This window comes from Phoenix dactylifera, chromosome 5 (genome assembly GCF_051530095.1).
Source record: "Phoenix dactylifera cultivar Ajwa chromosome 5, Ajwa_hap1_PhDact_Kaust_v1.1, whole genome shotgun sequence".
In the NCBI taxonomy this organism is placed as follows: Eukaryota; Viridiplantae; Streptophyta; class Magnoliopsida; order Arecales; family Arecaceae; genus Phoenix; species Phoenix dactylifera.
Genome location: NC_143194.1, coordinates 27,574,883 through 27,594,679, shown reverse-complemented (window position 1 = coordinate 27,594,679; position 19,797 = coordinate 27,574,883). Strand labels below are relative to the sequence as shown.

The following is a 19,797-nucleotide window of genomic DNA, read 5'->3' as shown; positions in this document are numbered from 1 at the left end:
TTTTTGCTGGAAATACGATCCGTTTGACATAATGTAAATGAGTGCTCCAAAATGTGGAGCAGAAACGAACGGCCCTCGGTAAAGTAGGCTTGTGATAAACGGTCTCCAGCTCACTCCTCTTCTGGGTCCCACAACAAGGAATGGTACGCGTGGCCTCTGGAAGCAACGCCACCCGCCTCTCCGCCTCATATAACGCTCGCTTCTCGACGCCACGCCACCCCTCACGTCGCTGCCGCCTGTCTTTCTTTCTTTCTTTCTTTCTTTAATTTTTTTGTTCCGTTTCCTTTCCCCACGTCTTGCTCGCGCTCTCCATCTCGATCTCGATTCGAGCTGCAGAAGGGAGGAGAAAATGGTGATGTTTATGGTGACTCGGAAGGAGACGACTCCTTTCGAGGGCCAGAAGCCTGGGACTTCTGGCCTCAGGAAGAAGGTAATGATCGCCTTTCATAGATCTAAGCTTTCTTGGATCATAGTTTTTAGCTGTAGATCTTGAAGTCGTGGTCTCGTCGTCCTGGAAGAGTTGGCAATTAGATCTTTCTTTCTTTCTTTGTTTCTTTTGTTTTAGTGGCGAATCTGGATTCGATTCGTATTGATTACGCTTCAGTGGCTTCAGTTGTTTTGCCGACTTTTCGATCTCAATGCTGATTTCCCCCCCTAAATTAGGGATCTTTGGCTCGCGAATGAGATGGTCTTGGTTTGATTGATTTGATACATGTTACGCCCATCTTCTGCATCTCGTTGGGTTGTCTTGGCCATCTGATCGAGATCAGGTGGTCCGGATGGTTGCTTTTTGCATTGCAATGATGGTTAGGATCTTGTTGGTTATTCGTAAACGAAAGCGAGGGACGGCAGAAAATCTGGAGGATTTACTGTCGTAGTAAAAGTATTTAAAATTGGTCAAAAAAATAAGCTTATCTAACACCTGCTGTTTAGTTGTTAAGTATTGATTATAAAACCAATAAACTAATAACATGAACCCTGCTGGTTTTTTCAGTCTCAAAGTTAGAGGGATTGGACTAACTGGTAACGGCACAACAACGAGCATCAAGGCTCATCTCAATTCTCAACTATTTTGGTTTAATTAACTTCAATAAATCAATTACTCTTAAAATGCTTATTGTTTGAAAGATGAAGCCTCTGTCTGGTTAAAATAGATGGTAAGCGTATTTTAGTATTCTTTTGCTTGGACATGTGGTCTCATTTTTTTCCCTCCCTTATTGATTGGGATTGGTAAGGCATTGTAATAGTTACTTCTCAACTCTCTATATTGTTTGTGCTTTTGCTATAGGTATTGACATAAGAATTTGTTTCAGGTGACGGTTTTTAAGCAGCCTAATTACCTGCATAACTTTGTTCAGTCAACCTTTAATGCGCTTGCTGCTGACCAAGTGAAAGGTGAGCCTTTGTTGCCTGCAATATTGCTCAGGGAGTTACCTGATTACGGTGTTTTTTCCCTAAATGACAGTATCTAGAGCTGCCACGAATCCAGATGCTCAATTATTATTCACCTAAATCTTTTTTTATCAATAAAACATGAGGCTTCATTGAATTATAATGATTCCATTATTCCATGTGATGGGTAAATTTGTTTTCTTAGGGACCTATTTAGTTCATACTGTGTTTGTGATGCACTAAAAAGAGAGAAGCTCCCACCTTCAATGATGCAGTGGTTATTGTGTCATAGCTTGGAGTAGAAGACTGAGTTTAATTTTTTTTATTGCTTGAAGATCTCAATTACATAGGAGGTGGGTAATATGGAACTGCTAAAGAAATAGGAATCTCTCAGAGAAACATGTTCATACTTTAGGATTTGGTTACAAAAATAAGGCATTGTAAAACTCGCATTATAGGATGTGAAGTAAAACTTAACCAAATTGTGTTCATATTAGTATCAATGAAAGAAGTCTTTTCAATTGATTAAATCTCAGAAAATATCATAAATTTCATTTGGGGGGCAAACAACTAATATGATAAACTTGAATTCAAATTTGTGACTTTCAGGTGTGTATAGATAAACTTGTGGCTAATGAAGGCTACGATCTGAGAGAGGGACTGTTGCTTTGTTGCCATGCCATGAAAGTTCTTGAGAGGGAAAGGTGGAGGAAGGTATTAACTAAATGCTACCAAGTCCAGGAGAGGGAGGGGGTGTGAGGGAACGAAGGCAAGAGAGAGCACAAATGCATGCAATTTAAAAATTACATGGTAGTTTGCTGTTTAAACAACCATTAGATGATACTTTTCATTTAAAAATCATTTTAATTTCTTCTCTTTAGAAAGCTTATAACAGATTCTACGGTTTTGAAAGTAGTCCGCACAAGTGGATTTCCATGCAAATGTCTTGATATCAAGAATGTGTATTGTTCCTTGTATCCTTTCTTGATATCAAGAGTTTGTATTGTTCCTTGCATCTTTTCTATTGTTCTTCTTCAAATATTGAATTTTTTAATTGGACTCCCCACATAAGTTTATCCTCTATTTGTTCTTATGATATTTTCTCCTTCTGGTTTGCTATAAAAACTAAAACTTTTTTGCCCCTACATGATATATACATACAGTTTCATTACAATACTCATTATGACTTCGAGTTGGTCAAGAAGTTGATCTGGCAGGTTTCTGCTTAGCAAGTTGCTAAACTTGATGGCATCAACTAGCTTAAAATTGTATTAAGACATTTTTTAAGAAGAAATGGCTTATTGTCTTGGATGATAGTAAACTCACCTTGATATTCCAGCAACAAGAAGTAAATGGTGATTTATGAAAAAGATGGTTACACTCTATTTCTGTTGGTTTCCTTTTGTTGCATCCTTTTTGATAGTTGAGTTAATTAGGTCTTTATTTTTTTTTTAATCTTTTCTCCCACTGATCTTACTAGACCTTATATGTTCTGATGACCCTTGCTTGCTTGTATATTACCCAGCTCTCAGAGGAAATTGTTAGGTACCACACTTGATCCTCCTTGCTGCATAAAAAATATGACCATATCTGAGTCTCAACTGGAAATTTCCTTATATTGCATGTTTGCATATGTACTTTTTGTTGACATCGATCGTGTGATTATTCAGAAAAAAATATTATCAGCACATGGCAGTCACAACCACTTACCTTCATCCCAATGATTGTGGGTTGGCAGAAGATATTTGATCAATTGGTTATTGATACAGTTTCTGCTACTTGGTTGTGCCAAATCTATTCTGTTTAAAGATGCCATGCAAGATGTAAGACATCTACTAATATCTAATGCGAAAGGCTGGCAGGCCAGATGCTCAGAGCTTGAAGCCTCATCATAGGCCCCACACTGAAAAAAGGAAAAAAAAATGGTTCCCTCATCCTCGGTATCTTATGCTTTACGTAATTATGTGTTCTATAAAAAAATCAGACACATGATGACCTGGACTCTACACGTTCCTCTGGAGTCCGAAAATTTCTGCCTTTCCTTATTTCCCTAAATTACTTATCCAAAAGATTAAAAAAAGAAGCTACATTTTTTATACTATTGCAGCCCGGACTCTTTTCCTAGAGAGATTCCTTACTTATGCATTGCATGTGCTGGACTCAAGTTAATATATAATGCGAAAGAATCTGAGGCCAGCCTTATGCAGCTCATTCCAGAACCTGAAGCCTCACTGTGGGTCTCACAAGGCATGGTTTAGGTCAAACAGTGAGCAGACTTTATTCCTAGAGGTATCCTTACACCCACATCACATGTGCTGGACTCTAGTCCCATGTACTCCTTTTTCCCTTCACGGATTATTTTCCATGTTCTGTTCTACAAAAGTATAAGATGAATGTAGGAGTACATTTGACATCTTTTTTTAAAAAAAAATGTGTATCTATTATTTACTGTTTTGCTATTTTTAGTACCATCACATCCTTGTAAGTTTTCTTCTCTAGTATATCTTAGCATAAGCTTCACAGCGCAGGTGCTACAATTGTTGTTTCTGGGGATGGCCGTTATTTTTCGAAGGATGCTATTCAGGTACTTCTAATGCATGAACTTGTGAATTCTACCTCTTTGTGCCTCAGTTGATGTTACTTTAATCTCTTGATGAGAATCATGATTTTCTCAGGTCAGTTAGAGTGTCTAATGACAATTTTTAGTTGTTCAATACTGGTTCATTTGTCCAGGTCGATTAAAAAAGATGATAAAATTATTTGGATGCACTTGTTGCATTTCTATGCCATAAACATCTGCCCTCGTCATTATCAACACAAATAATATAGGAAATCCATCATTTTTTATTATCACTCTCTATGGTGGAGGGAGGTCGCTGTGGAATCGGGAGAGGTGGAAGAGGATGATGGTGGGTAGCCAGTGGTGATGGAGGAAGAGGGAGGTGACAGTGGAAGAGAGAGGAAGATGAAGGGAGTTTGCCGCAGCTTGCTTTTTTGTAGGCAAACAAAAAGCCCCTGAATGGCTAAACACCCTTTGGGTTTCTTGTTATGTGAATAAAGCGAAGGATGTATCAATCATTTAACTGCTGGCTAGAATGCACAATGAGATCTCTGTAATATAAGCATGCATGAGCTTCATGCTAAACGCACACACAAGCATATTTCTCAAACCCTTCATAATTTGGGGGCTAAAATATTTTCACTATATATGCACTTATACATGTATTGATGATGCATGTTTTTCAAAAATAATATTCACCTGGTGTTTGTTTGTTCAGTAAGATGCCTGGTGTTTTTTAAATCTATTTGGAAGTGATATTGTTTTTCTTACTGATATAGTTTGAGTTCTTTCCTTTTGTTTCAAATCGGGCAGATTATTATCAAAATAGCGGCTGCTAATGGAGTCAGACGTATCTGGGTTGGACAAAATGGTTTACTGTCAACACCAGCAGTTTCAGCTGTCATACGTGAAAGAGTTGGTGCAGATGTGAGTTTGCACTTTTAATAGATAATCATGTACCTCTGATATTTCTGGAACGGATTGTTTGTGTCATGAATAGTTCATCGAAACCTGATAACGATTCCCTATTATGCTTTCAAACACAGGGATCTCAGGCAACAGGAGCTTTTATATTGACAGCAAGTCATAACCCTGGTGGTCCACACGAGGTATTTTCTTGTGCTGTTAATTCTGCACCGCTATAATTCTATTAATATTTCTTCCTTTTTTCACAAAAGATTGAAAAAGTTTTGATAAGCTGGAGATCAAAAAAATTACAGCAGGAGAGAGAAGAACCATATTATTTGTTTTCAACTTTTGATGCCCATGTCATTAAAGAAAAAATATTGCAGCCTTTACCTTTTAAAAAACTTTAGATATAAATATGGTTATACGTAAGGTTTGCCGAACCAGTACTGGAGGGCGTATCAGTCGGTGACTGGTTCGGCCCCGTACCATGCCGTTCCGGTATGCACTCGAAACAGGGAGAGCCGGAGAGGGAGAAAAAGAGAAAGGAAGAGAGGGAGAGGGAGAGGGCAAGGGAGGGAGCCGATGTGTTTCAGTGAACCGGTTGCTCGAGTTAGGGGGGGAGAAGGAGAGGACGAGAAAAGGGGATAGAGAGAGAGAGAGAGAGAGAGAGAGGAGGGAGTCGATATGTTCCGACTGGTCGCTCGGGTTAGCGGACTGAGAGGGAGGGAGGAAGGGGGAGGCAAGGGAAATTCTAAACCTAACCTAATTAAGAGATAGAAAGAGAGAGAGAGAGAGAGAGAAAGACTTACCTGACCCTTGAACGTGGGCAGCAGGGGGCGGAGTCTGACCATCACGAATAGGCAAGGAGCCAAGTGCTCTTTCAATTGTTCCAAGCTGGGGGAGGGGGGATCAAAGCGAGCGGAAACTAGATCAAATTACTAGTCTAAAATGTGCTGGTACCCAACCAGTCTGGTTTGATACACCCTGAACCGGCAGATTCGGTGCACCCCGGTCGGATCGAACTAGCTAGTTCGACATGGTTCGACGAACCCTGGTTATACATTCTATGTTGAAATTGAGCTATGTAGCTTAACCTATTATGTTGAACTAGAGTACTGATTCTACTCTATTTTGAGGTCCAGTCCCATTGGTGCTTTGTATATTTTCCCACTCTCCTGACATGTAAGCTGGATACTCCAAAACCTTATTCTCATGTTAAGGGGTTTGGTACTACTTCTAAAACAAGTGTGGCACCCTAGATAGAACATTCCAGCTACTAAGAACACAACATAAATGCAAATTGTAAATATGTTTCCAAGATCCTTTATTTCAGTATTTCTTCATGAAGGGCTAGTATTAAGTTCTTACTGTTAATTGTCAATGATGAAACTAGTATTCTGTATTTCTTTATGGGCTAGAATGTAAAAGAGTTGATAATTAATCGAATTTAGAAGTATCGTGCTTCATCACTATGTAAGCTTGCCTTATTCGGTACATTAAATTCGGTACTTTTGGTGGTTTATGACCTTAATGAATGTAGGTTAACCCCATTCGGTACTTTTTCCTTCAAACTTTCATCATATTACTATATCTTTTTTTTACAATTCCAAAAACCATGCATGGTTTGCATGAAGGTGAGTTGGAGGGTTATAGGGTAGACACATTAAATTCAGTACTCCGCCTCGGTTTAACTTTCGCATGAAAGAAATTAGTCGTTTTGTTGTGTAACTGCTAGCAGGAATATCTAAACTGAGTTACCATCTTTCTCAACCTCAAAATAGGTATCATATGTTAGTTTAAAGGGAATTTTGTGCTCTATGGAAGTAACATGTTAATGCACTGTATATATATATATCATCATCTATTACATACTTGTCTGGGTTCAACTAGTCAAAATGCTTAAAATTTTGAACCAAACTTTCATACCAATGTGGTGAATTTTTCTTCTATAATTTTTTTTATGAAACCATTCAAGAATAAAACTCGGTTTTTTTTTATGTTCTTTTTTTCTTTTGATTGCTGCATTTATCAGATTTTTGCTTTTGGCAGGATTTTGGAATCAAGTACAACATGGAAAATGGTGGGCCTGCTCCAGAAGCTGTTACTGAGAAGATCTTTGCAAATACAAAAATTATAAAAGAATACTTAATTGCAGAAGATATTCCAGATGTATATAATCTGTGCTAAGAGCCTGCAATTGTCTCATAATACTTCATTTGTTCACCTGATGTTTAATTCATTTTTTAATTGCAGGTAAATCTCTCTGTCATAGGTGTAAGTAGCTTTGATGGGCCTGAAGGACCTTTTGATGTGGAGGTCTTTGATTCAACCAGTGATTATGTAAAATTAATGAAGTAATATTCTTTTCCGTGTGTATATGTATGTTTATTGTATGCCAAATCTTTCATATTCGTTTGTTTTTTTGATCTGGCTTTATCTTCTAATATTTTCATTATGATTAAATTGTAGAGATGTTGATTCTCTCATTCTGAGAGTATCATACTACCTAACCATGAGATTGACGAAATGATAATTTAGCTGAACAATTGGACTTGATTCTTTAATAGTAAATACCCTAATAATAGTGGCTAGAATTATCCAATGAAATGATTTGGTGGTGACACTGTTAATTTGCTTGACAAAAGGAAAACACAAAAAAGTGGTTACAGTTATCTGATGAATGGGACTCATCAATTTTGTGCAGAAGGTAATATATGTCTCTTTTCCATCTCAGGACAATTTTTGACTTCGTGTCCATTCAAAAGCTGCTTTCATGTCCAAAGTTCACGTTCTGGTATGTATTTGCTGCCTAGCTAGCAATTAATTGTTATTATTATACTATCTGTTGTGAATGAGTCTGAAGGCAGTTCTTTTTTTTCACTTTCAGTTATGATGCGCTTCATGGTGTTGCTGGAATTTATGCCAAACGTATTTTTGTTGAAGAGCTTGGTGCAAATGAAAATTCACTCATCAATTGCACGCCCAAGGTATCTTTTGTTTGTCTCTCTGTTATTAGGAGATTGTTGAGTTGAATATCTCTGAGGTTGCACTTGTTGTTACCATGCTTTGTCTTCAGGAAGACTTTGGAGGTGGTCATCCAGATCCTAATCTTACATATGCAAAGGAATTAGTTGCACGAATGGGACTGGGTAAATCAAGCCCTCAAGGCGAACCACCGGAGTTTGGTGCTGCAGCTGATGGTGATGCAGATCGTAACATGATCCTTGGCAAGAGGTACCCGTGCACTGAGACTAGCTCTATAATGATAGATATATTATACTTGATACTTACAAATGTGTTTCTTGTGTAATCAGATTTTTTGTAACTCCATCAGATTCTGTTGCTATAATTGCTGCCAATGCTGTTCAAGCCATTCCCTATTTCAACTCTGGTTTGAAGGGGGTTGCCAGGTATCTTTCAAAGCTTTCTTGCCTAACTGAGGTAAATAAAATGATCTTGACGTACTTTTAGTTCTATTCATGGGTTCCTTATTCTCGTTCAGGGTATGAAGAAAAAAAGGTGACTCTTGTTGTATTTACGAGTCGCATCATGTGTAATAGGTGATTAAGGCTTAAGAATTAGGCGTTCACTCATTAGCTAAGTCATGCAGTCAGAGTGTCGATGGATGTAGATAGCACTAGGGAGTGGGGGTACGGCGAAGGGTATTGAATAGGAAATGTTACTGATTATGAGATTAATATACAATATGCATATAACTAAAATGTAAACTTTAGTTATTTGGTCTCGTAAGTAAGAATTTAGATTAAGAGCTCATGGATGAAAATTTATAGACCCCACTCTGAGAAAGCTTCCTTAATATACACTTTGTAAGGTCACAAACCCTTAAGTTTCTGTCTGATTGGGTTTAATATTCAATATTCACTAGTAAGAATAAAATGGGAAAGGGTAAAGCCGAAAAGGCATACTTCTATCCTTGCTTTTTACCAATTGATATTTCAACAATCTTTTCTTTCGAAGAATTTGTGAGGAGTTTACTTTTTCAAGAGCAGTTCGAGGAAAGTTGAAGAGTTTTGTAGTATGGAATTTCATTTGTTTTTGGGTTTTTGATTAGTTCTTTTTGAAGATATCCGAAATCTGAACATGATTCTTTCTACTTTATCCTCTACAAGTTGGAACTTCAAAGATGGGCAGAGGATGAATCGTGATATAGCTGATATCAATCCGTCTACATTTTGGTAGCACAAGGATGCCCCCAAGTTTTCTGGTTTTTGCTAAGTTGAGACATTATATGTGAAGTTTTAGTTGAATGCGTAGATGGAATGCTTAGTGTGTTTAGGTATGGAGTAATGGATTTAAAACAAGGTTCGCCGTCTTAGTACTGGACCCCGTACTGGTGCCACATTAGCACAGTGTCGGTACGGAATTTTTTTGGCGTACCGAATATCGGTATTGTCACCTGTACTGGGTACCAGTACCGAACTGGTATGGTACAATATGCTTTGTACTGTCCGGTTCGGGCCGGTACGGTATACTATAATTTAAAATGAGTGGATAACCAAGATCCATTAGTCTCCTTGAATTATCCTCAGGAATAGGGTTGAGGATATCCAAATTGTTGATATGGTTTAATCTAGGATTTTCAGGTCAAGGCATGTAGCTTTAAAATCCATATTGTTTGGTTCCTAGTGGGAAAAGGATAATTGAAAATTTTGGACTGAGAATGCTTCTGTGAAAGTGAAGAAAATTCTGGAATGGTGTTTCACATCCCAAGAGTGATTACTGTGATGAACATGGAATAGTTTCTAAGCTTTTTATAGAGGTGTATAATTAGATTGATTGGACTTTGTTGATGAAGTTTATAGAACTGCTGGGCTTACCCTTCTGATGGTTCTGGATTTTGTGTTGTGTCGTTTTTATGGGGTTTTCAGTTCTCATAATCTATCAACATCCTCAAATTGGAGAAAGGACTTCAATAGAGTACAGCAATATGTGTTTCTTATTCCTATACAATGTTTGCAGATGACACATATTTCCAATTAAGAAAGAGTATCTTTTGCTGAAATCTCAGGTGTCGCCTGGTCTATTTCAGATGCTTTGGGCCTCAAATATTTCTTTTCAAGAGTTTGTATCTTCAACTTGGTGGAAGGACTTCCATAGAGTAAAGCAATATTTGTTTGTTATTTCCTATATGACATTTGCAGATGACACAAGCCATAACCATATTTTCGACTAAGAAGGAATAGCTATTGCTAAAATCTCAGGTGGCACCTGGTCTGTTTGAGATGCTTTTGGGCCTCAAATATTTCTTTTCATGAGTTTGTTTGGATTTGGATTGTAAAAACTGAGTGACTAGTTTGCCTAAAATAAGGGTTGCAGTACAAAATTTTCCTCTTGAGATCTCTCTCAGCTTTCTATGGCTAAGATTGATCAGAATGTAACGATTGGGAGGGGAAGAACTGGTTGGTTTGACAGCTGTTTCGCCTCTTTGCTTATGGCTCTGAAAGACACACCTTCAAGTGCCTAGCAAAGTAGCAGAAGGAATATATCTGTTAGAAGTTCCTTTTTTAGGAAGGGCATACAGCCAATAAAAATGTGATCCACTGGTTAAAGTGAAGTTGAGTGCGCCATAACTAGAAACAAGTGCATGTTAGTTTAACTTGCTAATGGCTATGGAGCTTCTGGTTTAAATATGGTTGAATTTGGAAAGTAATCATAAGGAACCAGCTGTAGGAGTTCTAGGATTTGATATCTAAAACCTTCATTGTTGATCCCTCTGTTTGTTTGGATAGATATGGCATAGGATGCCATTAAACCAAGTGAGACAGGTAAGTTTATTGCTGGAAAAGGAGGTATTACTCTCTTATGGAGGTAAGTGTTGTTCTTTGGTCTATTTTGTTTCCAAGAATTTTGATAAATACCAAAAAGGCCTTGCTGAAGGATTATTTGGATTCAGGGTTTTGGTGATAGTAAGGGGCCCATCTATGAGGACTATTTTCAAGAAATTGACATTGATCACTTGGTGGAGCATTTGGAGCTTGTGAATTAGGTTGCAATACTGTTACTTAAAATATTTTGATAAACATGAAACAAAGACTTTTCCTGTCAAATTGTTCAAAAGTTATACTTCCTTTGTATCATGGGTTGAAGTGCTGGTGTCAGTACCCAAACCGATGGAGGATTGGCATTGTAGTTACTGCTATATATCGTATCATAGAGACACATGGTACAGTAGTTAGTGTTGGTGCACCAAGGGTGACATCATCTGCTGTGTTTTGGTAGGCGTAGTATGAGGAGTGTACCAAGTACTGGTTACCTGCCAGTTTGGTACGATATACTTGACATAGACTGGTGCAAACTAATACTTATCTCCTTGCTTTGAATGGAGAACCTTTCTGTTTATGGCATCTATCCAAATTAAAAATGTACCAAAAAGTGTGCAGTGACATATACATCTTTGCATTTGTCTGCCCCTTGCTCTTCAAGATGTATGAAATAATGATTGATGTATGGATGTAAGTTTTAGTTGTGTAGAGAGTTAAATGAAAAATGAAACGTTTATTTTGCAGTTTCTCCATTGGAATTAGACATAGACCCTAAACTTGGCTGGAAATCCTCTTTGTAAACAATTGAAGTTGAACGATTCCAGGGCTTCTAATTTATCAGATACCCCATTTTCTTTTTTTGAGGGGAATCAGAGATCCCACAACCAAACTTGAGAACAACATGGTACAAGCCCTATCAAATGCTATTTAGATTATCTAGAGTGAGCATAGCTGGAGACTTTAGTAGCATGCCTGAAAGTGCTCAAATAATTCTGATTGAAGATTTAGGAGTCATATTGTTTTGTTGGCTGACCTCCTGTTGATGATATTTTTGGACTGCAATTTCGCTGCTCTTTGAGTGAAAGTTGAATACTAACATTCGGAGGAGGAAAAAATAAACAGGATCATGAGATTGTATGGGCAAATATCTTTACCAATAAAACCTAAGATATTTGTTGGAAACATATAGGTGTAAATACAAAGAAAACAAAAATTATCTTTTCACACCTTTTCTTTTTTGTTCTAGCATTATTAAGGAATTCATTTCCTTAGTTTCTATCAAATATAATAGTACTATTTACTTTGTGAAATCCCAAGAGTTTTAGATGCTGATACATTACAACTTTACGGCACATGTCGGCTAAAATCTCTCTCTCTTTCTCTCTCTCTGTGCATGTGTGTGTTTAGTGAGGGGATGGATGAGAGTGCAACATATTCCAAGGACTCCTCAATACAAGCCATTGGTCAATACTGTTTTTCAACACACCTCCCCTTACTCTTCATTTGCTTTCGATCCTAGTGTGGCTTTGGCTTTCGATTTTTCTGGGTCTCCTAACATTTAGACCCATGCCCTCTCCTTTAGCATAACAGTTATGAATAAAATCAATGATATTTATTATCCACATTTTTGTGATTAAATGGATAAGAGTGAAAACAAAGCACATTCACTAATTTTTTTGGAAGTGTATATGATTTAGTCTGAATTAGGTAAGGTTTTGTGTTGATTCCATGTTATGATAATTTTCAAAGGGTCACTTTAATGATAATAAAACCAATGTGAAGCTGTGTTTCTCTAGTATGCCGCTTATATTAATCTGTGAAGTGTAAACTATAAGACTATGGGAGAATGGGGTATTGTTTCTGGGTGGTTCAATGGGCAGGTTAAACTTAAAATGGATAGTGTCTTTAGTTTCATATATTTGGAGAAATTTTGGGGTTCTTTCAGACATGTTTGTTGCCTTGACTGTTAGTGCTGAGGTTTTGGATTCAAGAGAGAAAATTTATTCACCTTTTAGCAACCACTTTCAACTTGTAGAGCTTTCGGAAAAGTTATTAGGGTTGGCTGTGATATTACAAAATTTGACTTTATTTGATGTGTTCTTTATAATTTGAACTTACTATGAAATAAATAAAGAGAGCGAATAATATTAACTCTAAGTGGACCTATAACCTGTAGACTTGTAAGTCAACAATTTAGTACTTAAATACTAGCTATACCAGTCATAATATATCATATCATTCAGATTTAATGCATCATAGTTTTGTTGATTTTATTTGACAGGTTGCACACCACTTACTAATCTTTGTAAGAAAGTCTTAGAAATAAAAGTTCCTAGCTCTTTGATGTGAATAATCTTCACCAAACATATTGTCTATGGCACCTGCAGGAGCATGCCAACATCAGCTGCCCTAGATGTTGTGGCAAAAAAATTACATCTAAAATTTTTTGAGGTATTTATTAATCATAAGGGACACTAATGCTTTCAATTCGATGGCTTTGGTAGAATTAGATGAACATTGGCATTTTTCAGGTACCCACTGGTTGGAAATTTTTTGGGAACTTGATGGATGCTGGCCTCTGTTCAATCTGTGGTGAAGAGAGCTTTGGAACAGGTTGGTGCTATTTATTTACTTCATGCATTTTACAGTGCTTAATCTTCTAGGGGTCTATATTGTGTTAAAAGGAAACAAATAAAAAAATTTGTAGGAATGGAATCCAAAGACCTATAGTGTAATATAAAATGTTTTTTAAGCATGTGAACTTGTGTGTGCATCTGTGTTTCTGTACAGTTACTAGAAGCAAGTATTGAACAGGTCCTTTATTATTTGTTTTTCTTGTAGAATCCTCACTTGAACAATGTTGTTTATAGCCATTTGCCTACGTCATGCCTGCTCTTAAATGTCACACTATCCTTACCAACAGTTCTGCCACTTATCTTGTTTGCCATCAGCAACAACTTCATCTTGTACAATTGACAATCCATCATACTCTCCCCAGCCTTCTTCCTTCTCCAAACCATCTTATAGTTTTTTTCCATTCTATTCTTGTTGCTCTTCCATGAAATCATGCCAACTTTCTGGGCAAGGGCAGTGCGACATAGGCAAGGAAACCAAGTGATCGTTATAGTTGTCTAAGGTGAGGAAAAAGTTGGATTGAGAGGTGAGACCTTAGTACTAGAGACTTCCACTTAGGGTGCTGTCTGCTCTGAAAACTTGTCCCGCACCCTCGTGCTCTCCAGCTTCTGGAAACTTAGGCAATTCCATGGATAATGCTAGGAATTTGAGGCATATTTGGATGGAAAGGAGAGTGGTGGTCTACCAAGAGAGAGTGTTGAGGCAAGGAGTGTTTTTCTTGTTCCCTTAATATATTCAAAACTCATACTGATAATGATTCTGTGATATCTTGTTTACCTCTATAATGCATCAGTTACTAAATCATATCCGAGCAAAAGCAGAAAACATATGGTATTCATATGTATAATTGTTATCAAGTATTAGGAAAAAAATTCAAACGGCAGCAAAAAAAAATTGTTCAATCATATAAATGTGCATATATTTATATATAAATATGTAATTTATGTATGTATATAAACCCATATATACATATATATAAGTAAATGCATACCTATACATATACCTATATAATTTAGTATGCATGTATATATGTCTACATGTATGCATGTAAGTACATATATACGTAAATGCATGCATGCATGTGTGCATGTGTTGTTTGAATTTATGTATGTATATAAACCCATATATACATACATATATATATATATATATATATATATATATATATATATATATATATATATATATATATGTATAAGTAAATGCATACCTATACATATACATATATCATTTAGTGTGCATGTATATATGTCTATATGCATGTATGTAAGTACATATATAGGCAAATGCATGCATGCATGTGTTGTTTGTCTGTCTGTGCACACGTGCGTAACATCTGCAGTTATTTTGCAAGGACATCAGGCCTTCAACGTATACATATTCAGCATCACGTTCATTGAATTATGAATGATCAAGTTTAAAATTAAATTTGGATAACAAGTGATTATTTTTTTTCAGTATGTTCACTTCATCATTCTCTCAAGACTGAACAAATCATTATGTGCAAGAATAAGTCTGCCATGGGTTCACCGTTCACATATATTTATTACAGGTTCAGATCATATTCGTGAAAAGGATGGAATCTGGGCAGTTTTAGCTTGGCTTTCTATTCTTGCTTTTAGAAACAAGGACAAGCTTGATGGGGAAAAGCTGGTCACAGTTGAAGATATAGTTCTTCAGCATTGGGCCACTCATGGTCGTCATTATTATACTCGATATGACTATGAGGTAGGCGAAAGTGGTTGCTCTTATGTACCGTCAAAAGATATCTGTAGATGACTATTCATCCTCTTAATGTGCTTGCTAATTCTGTATTTAGGCAATACTCTTCTAACTGATTCATACTGTTTGGCACAGAATGTGGATGCTGGCGCAGCCAAGGAACTTATGGCACATTTGGTCAACCAGCAATCATCTCTTCCTGATGTCAACAAGTACATTTCTTTTTGCAAATTTCCCAGCCTAGTTTATCATCTATAATTTCCCACCATACTTTGATAAGACACTCATTATCTCTAATATGCCTCGATATTTTTCATAGCATGGATTCTTTGTTGTATATACTTTCCAATGTTCTTTTGTTAGCTAAATGTGACTTCTTGTTGTGACCATGTTTCCTGTTATCTAATTTCCTAATAACCATTTTCTGTGACATTTCATAATGCAGTGCCAGGTATCAGTATTATATTCTGATTTTGGTTTTAGTAAATAATTTTTTGTGTTCGCGTCTTGTTAGTTCAACCATCTCTGTATGTTTCTATACTATGAGCCTATGACTACGATAATATCATGGATCTTCTTGAAACTGCATTCTACAATTGAAATTCTTATTTGCGTTCTAGTGAACTGCTTTTTCCTCCTTAGAAATTTCGGTGAGAATTAAGTATCTTATATTTATAACCCCAAGATTCGGCGGGAATGCTTTACTATAATTAATTACAATAAACACTGCAGATTATTTCACAGACATTAAAATGATTATGATAATTATTGTACTTTCTACTTCTCAACAAGTTAAGTTTGAGCTGTTGCATGATATTATATGTGCCTATGTAATTTATAAGACAATTACTTTCTGTAAGCTTGTTATAAGAATCAGCTTCTGCACCTACTTTTGTTCCTATGAGGAGGCAATGATCAGGTTGGTCAGGTCAGGGTCAAGTTGAGTCAAGTGAGAACAGAAAACACTCGCAAACGTGCCTTCTACTTCAGCCTACTTGACTCCAGATCGGGAATCCTTGACCAAACCTGAGTTACCAAAAGTGGGAGCAGTTAGAAAGCAAGTGCAGCGCAATTTTTCTAAGTGGGCACGTCTCACTAAGAAGTCCCTTCCCTTCTACTAAGACCCAAAGCCACCAATGTTTTGATTTTCACTACCCAAGCAAGCTGACCTGACCGACCTGCTACAGCAACATGGCCGATCTTTAACCAATTCAACCTGACTCCACTCGCTATGGTCCTCAGAAGAACCAAACGACGTACAATAAATAGGTCAACTGATCTTTAAAGATCTAACCTGCTAATTTTCCTGGCCAAGAAAAAAAAAAAATCTAACCCACTTATCTAACCTGATCTAGATGATCTCATCCAGTCTGACCCATCTCGAAAAACTCTACCCTCATGACCTGAACAAGGTTGAATCTCCAACATGTTTAAAATCTGGGCTAAAACCCATGCCTGATCCAAAAGGGTTATTAAGTTGGGTCAGTTTTACTACTCCTATTTTAGATGTTAGAACCTACTGAAGTTAGATATGCTAAGACTGGTGTCTGATAACGTGTAACAACTTAGACCATCATACTTCATCCATTCAAACTTTGGGCTTGTCAATGATTCTAAAACAGCTGGACATCTTAATGACTAGAATTTAGGTCCATAAGAACTTTGTAGACACAGCTAAGCTTTAAATGACTTGAATACTTGAATAAAGGATTGGATCATGATTAATCTTGTGGATGGAAGCATGATGACTTCCTGACATCTGAGATAAATCTGGTCCCAACAACGTAGAAATATGGTTCATTGTTGCTTCTAAATGTTTTGAAATGAGTGGCCTTGATATAATTAAAGGAATTCTGAGGTCTTTCTTGCAGATCTTCAAGATGTCTGCAATCTTTTCTCAATATGTTCAATGAATTTTCTAGCATTCAAAATACTTTTGGTGGTTCTTTCTGCATTGAATGTTAGAGTGCTGTGGCAATCAGATGGACTTGGGTTGGAGGTCTTTCATTTGCAGGAGTGACTTGGTTAATTGGGAGATGCTATGGAAGCATAGAAGCATGAGAACACGTCAAAATATATCAATCTACATGATAAAATATGGTGAACAATTTCTTTTTGTTCAGCATATTTCACTTGTGGTATGTTGCGAGTTTCAAAGAGAAGGAACAAAATTTTGTTACAGTGATTGCAGTGAATAATTTAAAGAAACTTTTGTTTAGGTGATATTTCTTGATTGGAATGGATAGAAAACAGAATAATATAGCTACCCCAGTACATGGGACAAGGTGGCTTCATCATGTTTGTGATTCTGGAACTTTTGTCTACATACAGGGCTAATTGAGCACCTGCGTATCGACCATAAAGCTCTTATTGGTGATGAGTTGTTTTTTTCACCTCAATTATGAAATACAAATTGCACTCTGTACTAGATGTTAGATATTGGTATAGACTAAGCATTTTATTATTTGCTTCATTTGTTTACCTTTACTCTCAGTTGTGGTCTTACATGTTCATCATTTAGTTTTATTTCAAAAAATAAATGTTAAAATTCATTAATAGAATGTCAAAATGAATGTTTTCCTTTTCACCTTGTTTAATTTGATTTCAGTTACCTTGATGCAATCTTATCAATTTGATTTCATGATATAGTAGGGGATGATTCAACTATATCACGCACGCACGCGCGCACACACACACACACAATGAAAGGCTTACAAATAGAATAGATCATCAGCTTCTGACTTCTGTAAGCAGATCTTGAGCTATCTTCCTTCATTGCATTAATGTAGTTGTGAGGCAGGCATTTGTTAAGAGTTATATATGTTGCTTGCCTTCCTCAGGATTATAAAGGAGATAGGGCCAGATGTCCCAAATGTTATCCAAGCAGATGAATTTGAATACAAGGATCCTGTGGATGGTTCTATCTCGAAGCATCAGGGAATCCGATATCTCTTTGAGGATGGATCACGACTGGTAAATAATTTTCCTTGTTGGTTTTATTGATTTAATATCAATAGGTAATTCTAGGATGCTGGCTAGAGGCTTTGAATCTTGGTTGGAACTTGTTCTCTGACTCTGGAATAGATTGCCATCATGTGCTTGGATTCTCTTTCTCATCCCTATCGTCATAAATGGCATGATCTATATTGGAACCTTAGATGGCATGCTCCAGAGGACCTCTCCCCTCTTCCCGGTGCAATATTTTGTTGACGTCCTAAAACCATCACTCAGGTTTTCCGCCTCTCTGGGACTGGCTCTGAAGGTGCAACTATCCGAGTCTACATTGAGCAATATGAGGAGGACTCTATGAAGACTCGGAGGGATTCACAAGCAGCACTTGCTCCACTTGTATGAAGCTCATTCCTTCAACTTTTGATGCATGGTTTGATGATGATGGTGATTTGTTCTTCTGAGTTTGTGATCTTTTATGCTTCTTGCTGTAGGTGGATGTGGCGCTAAAGCTTTCAAAGATGCAAGAGTTCACAGGCCGATCTGCTCCCACTGTCATCACATAAATCAGAGCAGATGAACCAATAAAATATGTTTTGAATTCCCTATCTCATTTTGTTCAGCCAGCTGGATTTGTGTTATGGTCCTCTGAATCTAGGCATGGTACATATGTTCGACTTAAATATGTACCAAAAATACAGTTCCAGTCTCATCTGTGGTTCTGTCATCAAGGGGAAAAGAACAGAAACAAAATTTATTTGATTTTGCTATTCTTCAAACGCTGGATCATATTTGCATAACCAGTGCTCTGGATTCTTTAAACTAGATGCGAGAATTCATGCCTCCAGGGACCTAACAACTTAATGAGCAACCAAGATTTTCATCCTCTTTTGCTGTGAAAAACCAGCTCCAAAACTTTCGGAGCGCATGCAATTATGTTCTTTTTTATTTTCTTATATTATTGTGAGCTCATATGGCCTAGTACAACAAGGCCACCCAACCAACCTCCAAGTTTGAAATCTCTGGTACGGTCCAAACTTAATGCATCAAAAGCCTGGTTTATAGCTCTACAACTACCACCAAAACCGAGTGGTTGCATGGGAGCAATCAGGTTATTTTACCTGCGAGCACTCTGTTATAAATCCCAATCTAGACAAATGTTTTATCATTAGAAAAGAAAAAAGAAAAGGTTTAGACTGAGATCGTTATGGAGTATTTGTTGAGATATTTTGAATCTATTGACTCTGAGATCTGTGGGAGGCCGAGGATGGGAGGATGGAAGGGAAGGAGGGTGGAGAGAGATGGAGATGCAAGTGGTGTACCTTTCTATCGAAACTTAATTAATGATGATGTAGCATCTTTCCTTTTTTTTTGCTGAAATGGAGCATCTTTCTCACCATTCGCTCCCCACTACTGAGTGGAAAAACGGGCCAGGGATTGGAAGGAAGGAAGGAAGCAGCCCCACCCACCGGTTTTCAACTTTAGGCAGATAAAATGATTCAGTTTCTTTATTACCCTTACATCCCTGTTGAATCAAGTTGTTTGCAATAAATCCCTACTGTTAACTACTATATTACACCAGCTTAATTTGGTTGACAACAAAGATGAAAACAGCTTCTATGTTAGTTGTTCGTCTGTAGATGGGGATCACCATTGCCTACGAGTAAAAACTGTGCATGGCCAGTAGCTACCCAGCTCACGGCAACCAAGAAAAAAATAATTAAAAAAAGGGGTGGGGAGCAAATAATCTAGATTTTAGTTGTCCTCGCAAAATTATCAAAATAATCCTTTTATTAATTAACCTATTAATTTTGTATTACTGAATATATTAAGCTCGCATATTTAAAA

General features: G+C 37.1%; 1 protein-coding gene across 3 annotated transcripts; it reads left to right on the top strand.

The window, feature by feature from the left end:
- The first annotated feature begins 56 nt into the window (after positions 1-56).
- On the top strand, positions 57-18,728 carry LOC103695864 (phosphoglucomutase, cytoplasmic 2). 3 transcript variants are annotated; one of them, XR_015987225.2, is made up of 19 exons: positions 57-430; positions 1,314-1,395; positions 3,921-3,976; positions 4,766-4,879; positions 4,999-5,061; positions 6,911-7,030; positions 7,115-7,215; positions 7,596-7,655; positions 7,749-7,848; positions 7,938-8,095; positions 8,176-8,271; positions 13,032-13,095; positions 13,176-13,257; positions 14,831-15,006; positions 15,136-15,212; positions 17,650-17,746; positions 17,841-17,973; positions 18,232-18,348; positions 18,444-18,728. XR_015987225.2 is itself a non-coding variant. In XM_008777295.5 (18 exons), exons 1-18 carry the CDS (start codon positions 350-352, stop codon positions 18,513-18,515), a joined length of 1,752 nt encoding a protein of 583 aa, XP_008775517.3. In that variant the 5' UTR covers positions 57-349; the 3' UTR covers positions 18,516-18,728. The 3 variants fall into 3 exon arrangements, 2 of the variants coding, with proteins under 2 accessions (XP_008775517.3, XP_008775523.1); XM_008777295.5 differs by lacking the exon at positions 17,650-17,746; XM_008777301.5 differs by lacking the exon at positions 17,650-17,746 and having other exon boundaries at positions 220-430; positions 5,008-5,061.
- Positions 18,729-19,797: the final 1,069 nt, after the last annotated feature.